At 46.6% G+C, this 15,750-nt stretch overlaps 1 protein-coding gene across 5 annotated transcripts in view; it reads right to left on the reverse strand.

Annotated features, from left to right (window-relative positions):
• cerkl (CERK like autophagy regulator) overlaps positions 1–15,750 on the reverse strand; it is a 252,536-nt gene that overhangs the window by 48,121 nt on the left and 188,665 nt on the right. For all 5 annotated transcript variants that reach the window (XM_072477565.1, XM_072477571.1, XM_072477558.1 and 2 more), the window contains one exon: positions 15,292–15,434. In XM_072477565.1, the coding sequence (XP_072333666.1) occupies positions 15,292–15,434 (143 nt within the window). The remainder of the gene's footprint in view (positions 1–15,291; positions 15,435–15,750) is intronic.

The raw sequence follows: 15,750 nt of genomic DNA on the forward strand, positions 1-15,750 counted from the left end.
GAACTAGGGATCACTATTTAAAAATAAGGGGTCACTCATCTAGACAGAGCCGAGAAGAATTTTTTCTCTCAATTAATGGCCACTTAAGGACTTTATTCTGCCACTTTGAGGATTTAACCATCGGTAAGAGAGGCCTATGCCAAGTGTCCTACCTAGCAACCCTGACTGCGTAGGCAAGGGTGATTGGAGGGTGCATCTCCTTAGCAAGCCCCTTGGATCCATTGGAGGGCTGCTCACCCTTACCCCACCTGCTTTCCCTCCCCTGTCTGGCCTGTCTACCCTGGCGATACTCCATACCCCACTTATCTTTCACTCTAGCTCTTCCCTGTTGCAATCTCAGCAGCGGCCACTAATGCCAGTGGTGCTGTTGGAAGCAGAGAGCTGTCAGTCATTTGATTGGTTGGCAGCTCTGAAGTGTGACTTCCTGCCCAAATGGGGCTGATCGTAAAACAATTAATGCCCCTCCAAGCATCAAATGCCTGCAAAGCCAAAGTGTGCTTGCCCCCAACTAGTTTTCCGGAGGGGTAGTGGTGAGATGGCAGGATTCTATGGGCGGCATGGTAGCCCGGTGGTTGGCACTGTTGCTTCACAGTGCCAGGGTCCCGGGTTCGATTCCCAGCTTGGGTCACTGTCTGTGCGGAGTTTGCACTTTCTCCCCATGTCTGCGCGGGTTTCCTCCAGGTGCTCCGAGTTTCCTCCCACAAGTCCCGAAAGACGTGCTTGTTGGGTGAATTGGACATTCTGAATTCTCCCTCGGTGTACCCTGACAGGCGCCGTAGTGTGGTGACTAAGGGATTTTCACAGTAACTTAATTGCAGTGTTAATATAAGCCTACTTGTGACACTAATAAAGATTATTATTATTATTTGAGTTCTGTTAAATCCAGACTTATGTGCAAGAAAATATATTCAATACATTTTGGCAGTTCTGTTTAAATCAACCTACATTAGTGGTATTTTTATGGTAGAATTTGCTTTAGATTCTTCACATTTCTTGCCACTGAAGCCAAGTAGCAAATGTAGTTGAGAGGTGAACAGCCAACCCACTTTCAACCTCCATCTATGCTCAGCACTTCTGCGCAATAAAACAACTGAGACTGAGAACTCACTGTAAAAGATAATTTCAATCATAAACATCCATTCCATCATTCCACATTGCCACAAATTTGTGCTACAATGTTCCACACCATTCTGCTATCTGTTTTAGGTTAGGTGTTTCGCTTTTGGGAAAATCTTCTACTCATCAAAACATTCGCCCAAATAACAGAATTACAGAAAACGCTAGTTTTACTTCAAATGGTTTAAAGAAAATGCTAATATAGACATTAACATATTTTCTTCATTATTCTAATCACATAATCTAGCTTTTTCCTATGTACTTTACAAGAATTAAAAATATTACCAACATAAATTCTATAATCTGGAAAAATCAAGCATGAGGGCATAAAAAAAACTTAAGCAAATTTTATTTTGGGGCTGCAATTTACACATTCCCATATTTGGCTAACTGCTCCACTGGAGGAATTGGGAATTTCATTAAGACTAAAAGTGCTGCAATGCTAAAAATGTGATCTACCAGCCCATATATTTTCTGTGCCCTAATGAAATGACTCCGCATATACTTGTCAGTCTCTTGGTTCAGGGAATCTCCATATGCCACATATTTTTTACAAAATATTGAATGCTGGTCCTACCTGCACAGACTGCACAACTGTGCTACAGAGATTGAACAGCTTGAGCGAGAGATGGGTAGTTAATTTTCTATTCAAACCACTGTGAACACTTTCAGAGCAGCAAAAATGACGCTACTCAACATGGGTGCTGATAAAGTAATTAATATATGCATTAGAAAGAAAACCTAATTGCACAAATTTTACTCAGGTGCAAGACGTAAGTTGATATCAACATGAAAGAAACAATGGGGTCCCATCCATTTTGACCCATTTGATAGCAATCTTCTCAACTCAAACCACAGCAAAATTAAGCCAAAGATTTTAATAGTTCAGGTAAAGCACGACTAATGATTGTATCAAGCAGAAATTGTTTTTAAAATTGTCCTTGGAAGTGTGAGCACTTCTGCAGAACAATTAACTTAATTAACCAGACAGATGCATATTCATAAGGCTGTTAATGTCTCCCATATTCAAGCTGATAAATGTGTTGTAATGACTTTCTACTCAAGCATATCTGAAATTCTTCTAAAAACTATGTTAATACTAGCAATTTAATCTTGGTTATTTCATAGAATTTACAGTGCAGCAGGAGGCCATTTGGCCCATCGAATCTGCACCGGCTCTTGGAAAGAGCACCCCACCCAAGGTCAACACCTCCACCCTATCCCCGTAACCCAGTAACCCCACCCAACACTAAGGGCAATTTTGGACACTAAGGGCAATTTAGCATGGCCAATCCACCTAACCTGCACATCTTTGGACTGTGGGAGGAAACCGGAGCACCCGGAGGAAACCCACGCACACACGGGGAGGATGTGCAGACTCCGCACAGACAGTGACCCAAGCTGGAATCGAACCTGGGACCCTGGAGCTGTGAAGCAATTGCGCTATCCACAATGCTACCGTGCTGCCCACAATTATTTATCTTATTTATCAGTTAAAATTAAAGCAACATTTTGCACACAAAATTAATTGGTAAGTAAGCAGTTATACAATGAGCTAAAAGTGTGCAAACTTTAATGTTGATAGCGTGAAATTTATAAACTCTCATGCTGGATTTTCACACATTGTTTCACAAAGCCTTCAATTTGGTGTCAGCCTAAAACACAACTTAATTCTTCTCCCCTCGTATGTCTTTATGTGAACAGAACTGAGAAGGGTTATGTCCTGCATATCTAAAAACAATTTCCATTCAAATTTGATCTAGTAAAATATTTATGGAAGTAAATTAAAAATTTAAGCTTTATTGTTTGTACCAGTTAACATTTTGAAGCTATTACAACACAATGACTAAATTAAACATCTGAACCAGCATCTTGTGTTCAATGCTTCGTGATATACATTAAACAGAAATATCACTTTTGAATTCCAGTTGATAATAACTTTACATCGGCAGACCTAAAATAAGTGTTCATAATATTTGATGTGGCCAATACAATCATATAAGCACTAATTAGAAACGATACTCGCAAGTGCGCATCCTGATACTACAATACTTTCTTCAAATGAGAGGGAGGGAATTCCAGTAATCAACTTATTTTTTTGTTCTATTAAAAAGCATTTAGATAGTTACATGGGTAAGATGGGTATAGAGGGTTATGGGCCAAGTGCGGGCAACTGGGACTAGCTTAATGGTAAAAACTGGGCGGCATGGACTGGTTGGGCCGAAGGGCCTGTTTCCATGCTGTAAACTTCTATGATTCTATGATTCTAAACAATATAATTAAATGTCTTGCGTGTGCATACCGTGTCACTCTTTGGACATAATTCTCCCCCAAAATGACAAAGGGTGGGATTCTCTGCCCTCCCAGCCGCGTGTTTTTCGCCGATGAGAGGCGATGCTTTGTTAGCGGTCAGGGGGATTCTCTTCTCCCAACGCTGTCATTGGGAATTTCCATTGAAGCCATCCCATGCTGGTGGGAAACCCACAGGAAGGGATGCACTGCCGGTGAGACCCGAGAATCCCGCAATTGTGAACGGCCAGAGAATTCCGGCCTACGTATCATCTCTGGCGAGAATCGCGGTACGATGCATGCCGAACACAACCACCCCTACTTAGTCATTTATGTGGATGGGGGGGATGTTCTGTAGTGGCATTGAGTGAGGCCTAAAGATGCCAGCCGGTCTGGCTCCTCAGAGATCAGGGCTGCCCTTTCTAAAGGGCGCCTCGATCTCAAAGTTTAATAACATCCCCCCCCGCCCACCTACAGACATCATGACACCCCACAGACAAGGGGAACACCCCCAAGTCTTAACCACAGAAGGGCAACATCCCCCCATCATTAAATGTTCAGATAACACCACCCCCCCATACCTTTCAGGTGGCATCATGGTAACCCATCCCCTGCCACCCCCCCCACCCCCCCCCCCCCCCACTGAATCCTCAACAGCATAATTTCACCCCCCTGCCTCACAAGTCAGTGACACTGCTACGTGGTTGCCAAAGGCCTCGCCCTCTTCAGACCTCACCCTTGGCTGTGCCAACCTGGCACTGTACTCAGCATCCTGACAATTTCAACGTCACTGCCAGGGTGGCAGAGGCCGTATCAGGGCATTGTCCAGCCATGTCCCTGGCCACCTAGAGGCTACAAAAGTCTCTGAGCCCCCCCATCGTGGTCATCACATCTATCCAAAGAATTCAACAGTGGATGCGAGAAAGTCCTAATTGAGGAAACCTTGCACTTTATAATGTCTGAGTTGTACCAGCTGCTTCTATGGTGGAAAGCATCCTCCAGCACAAACATGTGCTGTTCAGGCATAAGAGGTTGAAAAAAAAAAACAGTATGAAAGTAATGCATTCGGACAGAGTACCTGCTCTTTCTGGGAAGCACCTCAGAGTAGAAAACACCCCAGGATGAAAAGAATGCGGTCAGAAAGAACAACCTGTTCAAAAGAGAAACCACTTCAGAGTTAATGGACTGTGAAGTGCTGTTGTTATGGTGGACATCATCAAGAGATCTCCCCATGGGCTTTGTGGAATATGAATTCACCTATTAAGCGAATGATAGCTCACCCAATAGGAAATGTATAGCAAGAGAACTGTCCCTGCAGATTGGAGGGTAGCTCACGTCACTCTAATATTCAAAAAGGGAGTTGGAGAGAAAGCAGGAAATTATAGACCAGTAAGTCTAACATAGGTAGTGGGGAAAATGCTTGAATCCATTATCAAGGACTTCATAGCAGAACATTTAGAAAGCAGTGGCATGATCAGTCGGAGTCAGCATGGAGTTAGGAAGGGAAAATCATGCTTGACAAATCTGTTGGAATTCTTTGAAGATGTAATCAGGACAGTTGATAAGGGGGAGCCAGTCGATGTGGTATATTTGGACTTTCAGAAGACGTTTGACAAAGTCCCGCATAAGAGATCATTGTGCAAAATTAAAGCGCATGGAATTGGGGGAAATGTATTAAGGAAATAGAAAGCTGGTTGGCAGAGAGGAAACAAAGAGTAGGGATTAATGGGTCCTTTTTCAAATTGGCAGGCAGTAACTAGTGGGATCGGTGCTGGGACCCCAGCTATTCACAATATATGTTAATGATTTGGATGAGGGAACAAAATGTAACATCTCAAAGTTTGCAGACGATATCAAGTTGAGTGGGAGGGTGAACTGTGACAAAGATGCAGGGATCCTACAGCATGATCTGGACAGGTTGGGCGAGTGGGCAAATCAATGGCAGATGCAGTATAATTTGGATAAGTGTGAGGTTATTCACTTTGGAAGCAAAGCAGGAAGGCAGATTACTACCTGAATGGTTGCAAATTGGGAGAGGGAATGTGCAGCGGGACCTAGGTATCCTTGTGCACCAGTCGCTGAAGGTAAGCATGCAGGTGCAGCAGGCGGTAAAGAAGGCTAATGGTATGTTGGCCTTCATTGCGAGAAAATCTCGAGTATAGAAGCAGGGATGTGTTGCTGCAATTATATAAGACCTTGGTGAGGCCACACCTGGAGTATTGTGTGTAGTTTTGGTCTCCTTCTCGGAGGAAGGATGTTCTTACTCTCGAGGGAGTAAGTTTAGTAACAGCCCCCTCCCCACACCTACGGACATCATGGCACGCCACAGACAAGGGGAACACTCCCAACTCTTGACCACAGAAGGGCAACATCCCCCCCATCATTAAATGTTCGGATAACGCCACCCCCCCTTTACCTTTCGGGTGGCATCATGGTAACCCATCCCCCCCCCCCCCCCCCACTCAATCCTCGCCAGCATCATTTCACCCCCCCACCTCACAAGTCAGTGACACTCTGCTATGTGGTTGCCAAAGGCCCCACCCCCTTCAGACCCCACCCTTGGCAGTGCCAACCTGGCACTGTACTCAGCATCCTGACAATTCCAACCTGTCACTGCCAGGGTGGCAGCGAAGGTTTACCAGACTGATTCCAGTGATGGCGGGACAGTCATAGGAGGAGAGATTGACAAAGTTGGGATTGTTCTCGCTGGAGTTCAGAAGAATGAGGGGGGATCTCATAGAGACTTATAAAATGTTAACAGGACTAGACAGGGTAGATGCAGGGAAGATGTTACCAATGATGGGCATGTCCAAAACCAGGGGTCACAGTCTGAGGATTCAGGGTAAACCATTTCAGACAGATATAAGGAGACATTTCTTCACCCAAAGAGTGGTGAGCCTGTGGAATTCATTACCACAGAAGTAGTTGATGTTAAAATATTGAATATATTCAACAGGGGGCTGGATATAGCACTTGGGGAGAATGGGATCAAAGGCTATGGGGAGAAAGCAGGATTAGGCTATTGAGTTGGATGGTCAGCCATGATCATGAATGGCGAAGCAAGCTCGATGGGCCAAAAGGCCTCCTTCTGCTCCTATCTTCTATGTATATGTATATATGTAGGAACTGAAAAATCACTGCTCCAACCTGGGTAGGCATCCCCTAGGTACCCGGTCTTGGACTGGAATGCTGTAAGCCAAGACAGCAGCCTTTTTTGTTATTTTAATAAAAGAGTGTGGTGTTGCTGGACTGGCCTTGGCAAAGTTATTATTTTGGCACCAAGGAGTAAACAAGTTTTTTCCCCGAGCAGTGTCGAAAACGAATAGCTTCTCCGGTACGAGAAATAAAAAATGCCTCTGTTCGGTAAACCTGAACCCTATGACATTAGCAGATAAGACTGGGCCCAATACATGCAACGCATGCATTACTCTTGCAGGCTAATAACATTTTGGGAGGTGAGAAGCAGGAAGTAATCCCACTGACAGCATTCGGGGCCCCTGGCATTCAGCGTGATAAAACGCTGGCCTACCCAGATGCTCCTGACTCGAAAACATTTAACAAGCTTGTAGACATGGTGCAAAATCACTACAACCCAAAGCCCTAATCATCCTCCAGAGAGACTGCTTTAACACAGCAGGGAGAACCCCGGGAGAGCTTGTCACCAAATTTTTGATCAGATTGCAGAAGTTAGCAGATCATTGTGAATTCGGACCATCCCTGACCACAATGTGCGGAATAAACAATGTGACAACTTAAAAGAAAAGGTATTGGCAGAAACCAATCTGGTTTTAAAAAAAGCAATTGAAATAGCTCGATCACTGGAGAAGGCAGAAAAAGGGGCATCAAACAGCAATGTCCTCCGGTTAGGGAAAGGAGCGATTTCTCAACTGAAAGCATTTGTGTAAATAGTCCATTACAAAATCAGAGCTCAACTCGGGTCCCCCAGAAATTCAGGAAATATTATGACAGTCCTAAAGATGCTAGGGAACTTGCTCCGGAAGGTTGCAGATGTCAGACAATGGACTATTTTAAACACTGCCACAGGCACAGTCAAGGCAAAGTTATAGGAGTAGGCACAGCGCATACCACTCAGTGAATAAACCAAGGTCAGCACAGGCCCACATCATGCAGGTGTACCCATCTCCAGAAATAGAGGCAATGCAACTAAACCACATCATGGCCAAGGCCCCCTCAATTATGGTGGAACTGCTGGTAAATAATTATCTATTGAAAATGGAGGTAGACACAGAAGCTTCAGTCTTTTGTCATTGGAGGCAGACATTTGATCACCTCCAAATTGGTGACCAGCGCTTGAGTTTAGAGGAAATGAAGGCCAGACTAGCCACCTACACGGGAGAACCTTTGTGGCTTAAGGGCTCCACAATGACCCCGGTGACCTACAGGCAGCAATCAGTCTGAATTCTGCTCATTATTGTGTGAGGGCAAGGACCGAGTCTTATGGGGAGAGATTTGTTCCAGCGGATCAGGCTGAAGTGGCTGGAGATTTTCAGGCTGGGCATGGGATGACTGTACAAAGTCAAGAGCAAATGCCCTGAAATCTTCCAGGAGTGCCTGGGAAAACCAAAAGAAGCCAAAGCCAAAATGTATGTCGACCCCGATGCTACACCTAAATATTTTAGAGCAAGACCAGTCCCATATTCTCTATTGGAAAAAGTAGAGATCGGGCTCTGGCACTTGGAAAATCTATGTATTATAAGACCTGTATAATTCACAGAGTGGGCACGCCTGTTGTCCCTGTCATTAAACTGGACAAACTGGGTGATAAGTTAACAGTCAATTAGGTTTCCAAGGTGGATAGGTACCCCATGCCTCACATCGAAGCCATGTAAGCTAAGCTAGCAGGTGGCTAGGCATTCACCAAGCTAGATATGAGCTACGCCTATCTTCAACTCGAATTAGACGAGCCTTCCCGCAAGTATGTTAGGGTATGAATATATTCCCTTGCCCTTCAGGGTCATGTCAGAATGTGCCATATTCCAATGGATCATGGAGAACATTCTCCAAGGGTTACTAATGATGTTCTGGTCACCCGGACTTTCGAACAAGAGCACCTGGCGAACCTAGAAGAGGTCCTGCAGCAGTTTTCAAAAGCTGGGGTACATTTAAAAAAAGAAAAATGTGTTTTTCAAGTGAGCGAAGTGACCTATTTGGGCTATCGGGTGGATAAAAAGTATTTACATCCAGTAGGGGACAAGGTGACGCCCACCAGGGAAGCACCAACTCCAAGAAATACCAGGAAATTGAAATCTTTCCTGGGATTAGCAAATTATTATGGAACGTTTATCCCAAATTTGACCTCCTTGCTAACCTCCCCTACGTACACTCCTGCAAAAGTACCAAAAATGGTCTTGGGAAGCGCGCACAGGTGCAGGCCTTCAAGAAAGTGAAACAACCGTTGCCATCATCCATTTTGACCACATGAAGGAACTCATCCTATGATGCTTTCCCTTAGGGGATGGGGCAGTACTTTCATACTGCTGGAAAGACGGAACAGAAAGGCCCAATGCCTACAGATCCCCAGGATCCTTTTGGATGTCAAGCGGAGATATTCTCAAATCAAGAACGAAGGCTTGACACTCGTGTTTGATATAAAAAGGTTTCACCAGTATGTCTATGGTAGACGCTTCATTATAGTGACGGACAAGAAGCCCTTATTGGGACTTATTAAAGAGAACAAGGCAATCCCCCACTATTGTCTCTGCCCAGATACAACGTTGGGCCTTGTTACTTACAGCTTACTAATATCTCTTACAGCATCGCCCTGGAATGTGAATAGCAATGCTGATGCCTTTATTGCCTCCCGCTGCCCATCAGCCTGGCTCCCTTGCCAGCATTAGAAGAAGTCACAATGATCTTAAATTTCTTTTTAGACTTTACCAGTGTCTTTAAGTCAATTTACAGCCTGGCCACAAAAGGATCCAACACTGTTAAAATTGGAGCACATGATCCTGAACGGCAGAGTCCAAGGGCAACCCTCAGAAGAAATGAAACCGTACCTGACCAAGAAAGCCAAGCTCAGTGTCAAGGATGGTATCATTCTTTGGGGGTCCCGAGTAGTTGTCCCTCACCCTGGGCAACGCCTGATACTAATGGAACTACATAACAGCCACCCAGGGGTATCTAAAATTAAAATGCTCACAAGGAGCTATGCCTGGTGGTCTGGTCTTGACTCAGACTTCATGGACTTGTTGAGCCAGTGCAAGAGAACCAAAAACGCTCTCCTTCAGCCCCCCACATCCGTAGGAGTGGCCAAGCAGGCCATGGGTGCAAGTGCAGATGTACATTGCCGGGCCTTTTATGGGTTCTATATTTTTGATCCTGGTAGATGCACACTCCAAGTGTTTGGAGACACACCGCATTGGTCTCCACAACCTCTCATGCTGCAATCGAGAAATTACGACAGAGATGCTTCATGTGTGGAATACCAGACATCCTGGTTTCCAACAATAGTACTGCCTTCATCAATGGAGAGTTCCAGAGCTCCATGCAATCTAGTGGCATCAGACACATCAGGACAGCACCATTTCGCCCATTGTCAAATGGGCTGACGGAACGGAAAGTGCAGATCTTTAAAATCGGCATGAAGAAATAATCGGCGGCACCCATAGACTGAATTGGCATTGTTTTTATTCGACTATAGGACCACTCCTCATACAACAACAGGAATTGGCCCAGTGGAACTGTTCGTGAGATGGAGGCTTCGTACAAGATTAAGCTTTAATCTTACTAATGAGATTAAAATGAATGCAAAAAAGCTCTGATCAGGTTCTGGGTGAGATCCTGATAACACCAGCTGGATTGGGCAAGAGGATGGGAAACTGTTTCATGCCCGGCACAAATCACGTTTTAGGCCTCTTGCCAAATTCACCTGTTCAGCGGGATTTATGCCTGGGGCTAACAGGGCTAGAGAATCACCCTTTTTAACTTCCCTAAGCATCATAGTAGTGAAGTGTATGTCAAACTTGCACTCAACTGCCTTAAATATTATACTCATTTCAAAATAGCAGTCCGATCTCGGAGTACAGCTCCCCAGTGCTAAAAGAAATTCTAAATGTGGGCTAAACCGTTGAGAAACTCTCCAGGGCCCAAGAAAGTGACCGAGAGTCACTGAATAGCGGTGGGAATCTCACTGGCAGAGCCGGCGGGAAACTCCCTGAAAAACCCGCCACAAATTAACTTAGAAATTGTAGGGGAGAATCACGCCCCAAGTCTCTATAGCAGTGACTGCCTCTCTGGAAGTCACCAATATCCTTAGAAGCTTTCTGGTGTCTTAAGGGTTGAGACTTCAACAAGGCCAACCTCAAGAGTGTACTGCCAAAATTCCACCAGTACATCTCCTGTCCCACCAGGGGCGACAACACTCTTGACCACTGCTACTCAAAAATCAAGGGCGCCCACCATTCCATCCCACGACCGCACTTTGGGAAATCAGACCATAAGACGGTGCTCCTTCTCCCGGCATACAAGCAGAAACTCAAGCGGGAGAATCCAGCTAAGAAGGTTGTGCAGTTATGGTCTGAGGAAACAGAAGAGCTTACGTGACTGCTTAGAGACAGTGGACCGGTCCATATTTAAGAACTCAGCGACCAACTGAAATGAGTACGCCACCACCGTCACAGACTTCATCAGCAAATGTGTGGACGACTGCGTGCCAAAGAAAGCAGTATGTACGTTCCCCAACTGGAAACCATGGCTCAATCGCGAGATTGACTCCCTACTGAAGGACAGATCTGAGGCGTTCAAGTCAGACGACCCTGACCTATACAAGAAATCCAGGTACGACCTCCGCAAAGCCATCCGAGATGCCAAGAGAGAATATCAAACCAAGTTAGACTCACAGACAGACTCTCGGCGATTGTGGCAAGGACTAAACAATTTAACGGGCTACAAAGCAAAGCCGAGCAGTATCTCTGCCAGCAGCGCACCCCTCCCCGATGAACTCAATGCATTCTATTCTCGTTTCGAGCAGGTAACCAACAATCCGCTGTCGAGTGCCCCAGCAGCCCATAACTCACCCATACCCACCATCACAGCTTCCGAAGTCAGATCGGCCTTCCTGAAAGTGAACCCTCGGAAGGCGACGGGCCCGAACGGGATCCCTGGTCATGCACTCAGAGCATGCGCGGACCAGCTGGCAGAGGTGTTCGCGGACATCTTTAACCTGTCCCTACTCCACTCCGAGGTCCCCACCTGCTTCAAGAAGACCACCATTGTACCGGTAAGAACCAGGCAACGTGCCGCAATGACTACCGTCCGGTGGCCCTGACTTCAGTCGTAATGAAGTGCTTCGAGAGGTTGATCAAGAAGTGCATCACCTCCATACTCCCAGAACACCTTGATCCACTGCAATTTGCATATCGTTGCAACCGATCCACAGCAGACTCCATTTCCCTGGCCCTACACTCATTCGTAGAGCATCTCGACAACAAGGACTCCTACATCGGACTCCTATTTATTGACTACAGCTCTGTCTTCAACACCATAATCCCAGCCAAGCTCATATCAAAGCTCCAAAACCTAGGACTTGGCTCCCTACTCTGCAACTTGATCCTTGATTTTCTGACGAACAGACCACAATCAGTAAGAATGAACAACAACATCTCCTCCACAATAGTCCTCAATACCGGGGCCCCACAAGGCTGCGTACTTAGCCCCCTACTCTACTCCCTGTACACACACGACTGCGTGCAAAATTTGGTTCCAACACCATCTACAAGTTTGCTGACGATATGACCATAGTGGGCCGGATCTCAAATAACGACGTGTCAGAATATAGGAGGGAGATAGAGAACCTAGTGGAGTGGTGCCACGACAAAAATCTCTCTCTCAATGCCAGTAAAACTAAAGAGCTGGTCATTGACTTCAGGAAGCAAAGTACTGTACACACCCCTGTCAGCATCAACGGGGCCGAGGTGGAGATGGTTAGCAGTTTCAAATTCCTAGGGGTGCACATCTCCAAAAATCTGTCCTGGTCCACCCACGTCGACGCTACCACCAAGGAAGCACAACAGCGCCTATATTTCCTCAGGAAACTAAGGAAATTCGGCATGTCCACATTAACCCTTATCAACTTTTACAGATGCACCATAGAAAGCCTCCTATCTGGTTGCATCACAGCCTGGTATGACAACTGCTCGGCCCAGGACCGCAAGAAACTTCAGAGTCGTGAACACCGCCCAGTCCATCACACAAACCTGCCTCCCATCCATTGACTCCATCTACACCTCCCGCTGCCTGGGGAAAGCGGGCAGTATAATCAAAGACCCCTCCCACCCGGCTTCCTCACTCGTCCAACTTCTTCCATCGGGCAGGAGATACAGAAGTCTGAGAACACGCACGAACAGATCAAAAACAGCTTTTTCCCGCTGTTACCAGACTCCTAAATGACCCTCTTATGGACTGACCTCATTAACACTACGCCCTGTATGCTTCATCCGATGCCGGTGCTTATGTAGTTACATTTGTATACCTTATGTTGCCCTATTAGGTATTCTCCTTTATTCCTTTTTCTTCCCATGTATTTAATGATCTGTTGAGCTGCTCGCAGAAAAATACTTTTCACTGTACCTCGGTACACGTGACAATAAACAAATCCAATCCAATTTTACGGTGATAGTGTAGCTGAAGAGCAGCAGTAAGGGTGGAAAGATATCTAATTGAAAATATCCTCACATAAGCAACTTAAGCGTATTGAATTCCATTATGATGGTAATATTTTATCACTATGGAAATGAATTAAGAGGCCAATCTAATAGATTCGATAAACGTAGTCTATTGTTAGAAAACCAATATATGTTTTGGAGCAAAATCATCTTGTAATGTTTACTGAGTTCATTTTTGCAGATCTGGGGCGAGATTCTCTGACCCCCCGCCGGGTCGGAGAATCTCCGGGGGCTGGTGTGAATCCCGCCCCCGCCGGTTGCCGAAGTCTCCGGCACCGGATATTCGGCGGGGGCGGGAATCGCGCCGCGCCGGTTGGCGGGCCCCCTGCGCGATTCTCCAGCCCGGATGGGCCGAAGTCCCGCCGCTAAAATGCCTGTCCCGCCGGCGTAAATTAAACCACCTACCTTACCGGCGGGACAAGGCGGCGCGGGCGGGCTCCGGGGTCCTGGGGGGGCGCGGGGCGATCTGGACCTGGGGGGTGCCCCCACGGTGGCCTGGCCCGCGATCGGGGCCCACCGATCCGCGGGCGGGCCTGTGCCGTGGGGGCACTCTTTCCCTTCCGCCTCCGCCACGGTCTCCACCATGGCGGAGGCAGAAGAGACTCCCTCCACTGCGCATGCGCGGGAATGCTGTGAGCGGCTGCTGACGCCCCCGCGCATACGCCGCCCGGAGATGTTATTTCTGCGCCAGCTGGCGGGGCACCAAAGGCCTTTTCCGTTAGCTGGCGGGGCGGAAATTCGTCCGGCGCCGACCCAGCCCCTCAATGTTGGGGCTCGGCCCCCAAAGATGCGGAGCATTCCGCACCTTTGGGGCGGCGCGATGCCCGTCTGATTTGCGCCGTTTTGGGCGCCAGCCGGCGGACATCGCGCCGTTTCCGGAGAATTTCGCCCCAGGTCTGTACTTAAAGATTTAACATGTGTAGTACTTTCCAATTGCATATTAAACTTGGATAATTTGCTTGAACTGGAGTTTTTGGTGCCATCTATGCACAGAACTGATCTGCCTATTGCATTGAAGATTTGATGCATATCTAATACCAACGGTTACTGTGATTTATAATGGGTCATAACTTCCTTGGAGTGGCAATCAGCGCTGGATTGTCGCTCTGTATCTACTTAACTATGCTAGCTTTCTTCAGTGCCTGTCTCACCTGACCTTCCTGACCCAGGCCAGACGAGATCCAGGCAGCGCAGCATGCCCACGGTCCAGCATCTGAGTCCAAAAGAATCACAGCAAAGCAGGACAGGCCCCTTTTTAAACAGCACAAGCAGGTGAGTTTAAAGGTCCCACTGTCCCAGGGCAGCATGGTGGCGCAGTGGTTAGCACTGCTGCCTCACAGCGCTCAGGACCCAGGTTCGATCCCGGCTCTGGGTCACTGTCCGTGTGAGGTTTGCACGTTCTCCCCGTGTTTGCGTGGGCTTCGCCCCACAACCCAAAAGATGTGCAGGGTAGGTGGATTGGCCATGCTAAATTGTCCCTTAATTGGAAAAAAATGAACTGAGTACTCTAAATAAAAAAAGAAAGAAAATATCAGCCCAACGAGAAGGTAAGTGTTTAAGGTAACTACATGGGATTTGGGGGATAGTGTTGAGACACTGTGAGGGTGAGGTGGGAGAGTGTCAGACATTGGACGGGTCAGGACGGAAGGTCAGAAGGACGGGGTCAGGTCAGGCGAGGGATAGTCCCTTTGGAGGATGGGGGGACGGGGACGAAGAATCCTGTACAGGGATTGGTCTGGGCATTTTAAATGGGCATTTTAAATGGTTATGTTTAAGTTGGAAGAAGTTTTATTTCTTCTAACTTTCTCAACGTAATTATTAGTCTAACACTGAGAAATTCCAAAAGGAATTCCCCAGCACTTCGTTGGAGTACCCCCACAAATCCAACACGGGGGAAGCCAGGAAGTTATGAGCCCTTATTGTTCATTGGATATATATTTAAAGATCAGGCAAGATAGTATAAAACAAAATCAAAAGGCTCATGAGATATACCTTTCTCTTTCAGTAAAAATAAATGTATTTACTTTATTATTTTAGATTAAAAGACCTGTTTCAGTATATATGCATCTATATAGGCACTCGCATACATAAATAAATATATCTTGATAAAATAAACGCTAGTTGTTTAGCTTAAAGTATAATGGGGTGAAAACAGAATAAGGACAGATGCAGAACCAAATGAGTCAGCATTTTCGAAGCCCACCTGCTGGTATTATGCCGAGAGGAAGTGGTGCTCTGACAGGCATGAAGTTGGAATCGATGTCCCTCCTAGCATCAGTCTGGGCTCGGAGGAGTAAACCATGGGCCACTTCACTTGCAGTCCCATCACCACCCACGCACACTACTCTGTAGAGCAACAAACAGAATATTACAAGAAATGACAGAAGAGGAAACCCTGTATATCATTTGATGATCAAGTAAGATTATGCGCGCAATTCTCCGGAAAGATTCCTAAGTGTGGCACCGAGCGGAACTGCCGCGAACTTCCTGGTGCTCGTCCAGGCACGCTATTCAGCATTAATCCGTCCACTTAACACGGCCCCACGGGCTTCTCGCTGCAAATGAAGGCTCGCCAGCTGATTCGTCAGCACCGCGCCCGCCGCCACCTCCCCCCCACCCCCAACAAGGTCGAGCAGGACTTAAGCAGCATTTGCTCAGCCAA

This window comes from Scyliorhinus torazame, chromosome 2 (genome assembly GCF_047496885.1).
Source record: "Scyliorhinus torazame isolate Kashiwa2021f chromosome 2, sScyTor2.1, whole genome shotgun sequence".
Lineage (NCBI taxonomy): Eukaryota > Metazoa > Chordata > Chondrichthyes > Carcharhiniformes > Scyliorhinidae > Scyliorhinus > Scyliorhinus torazame.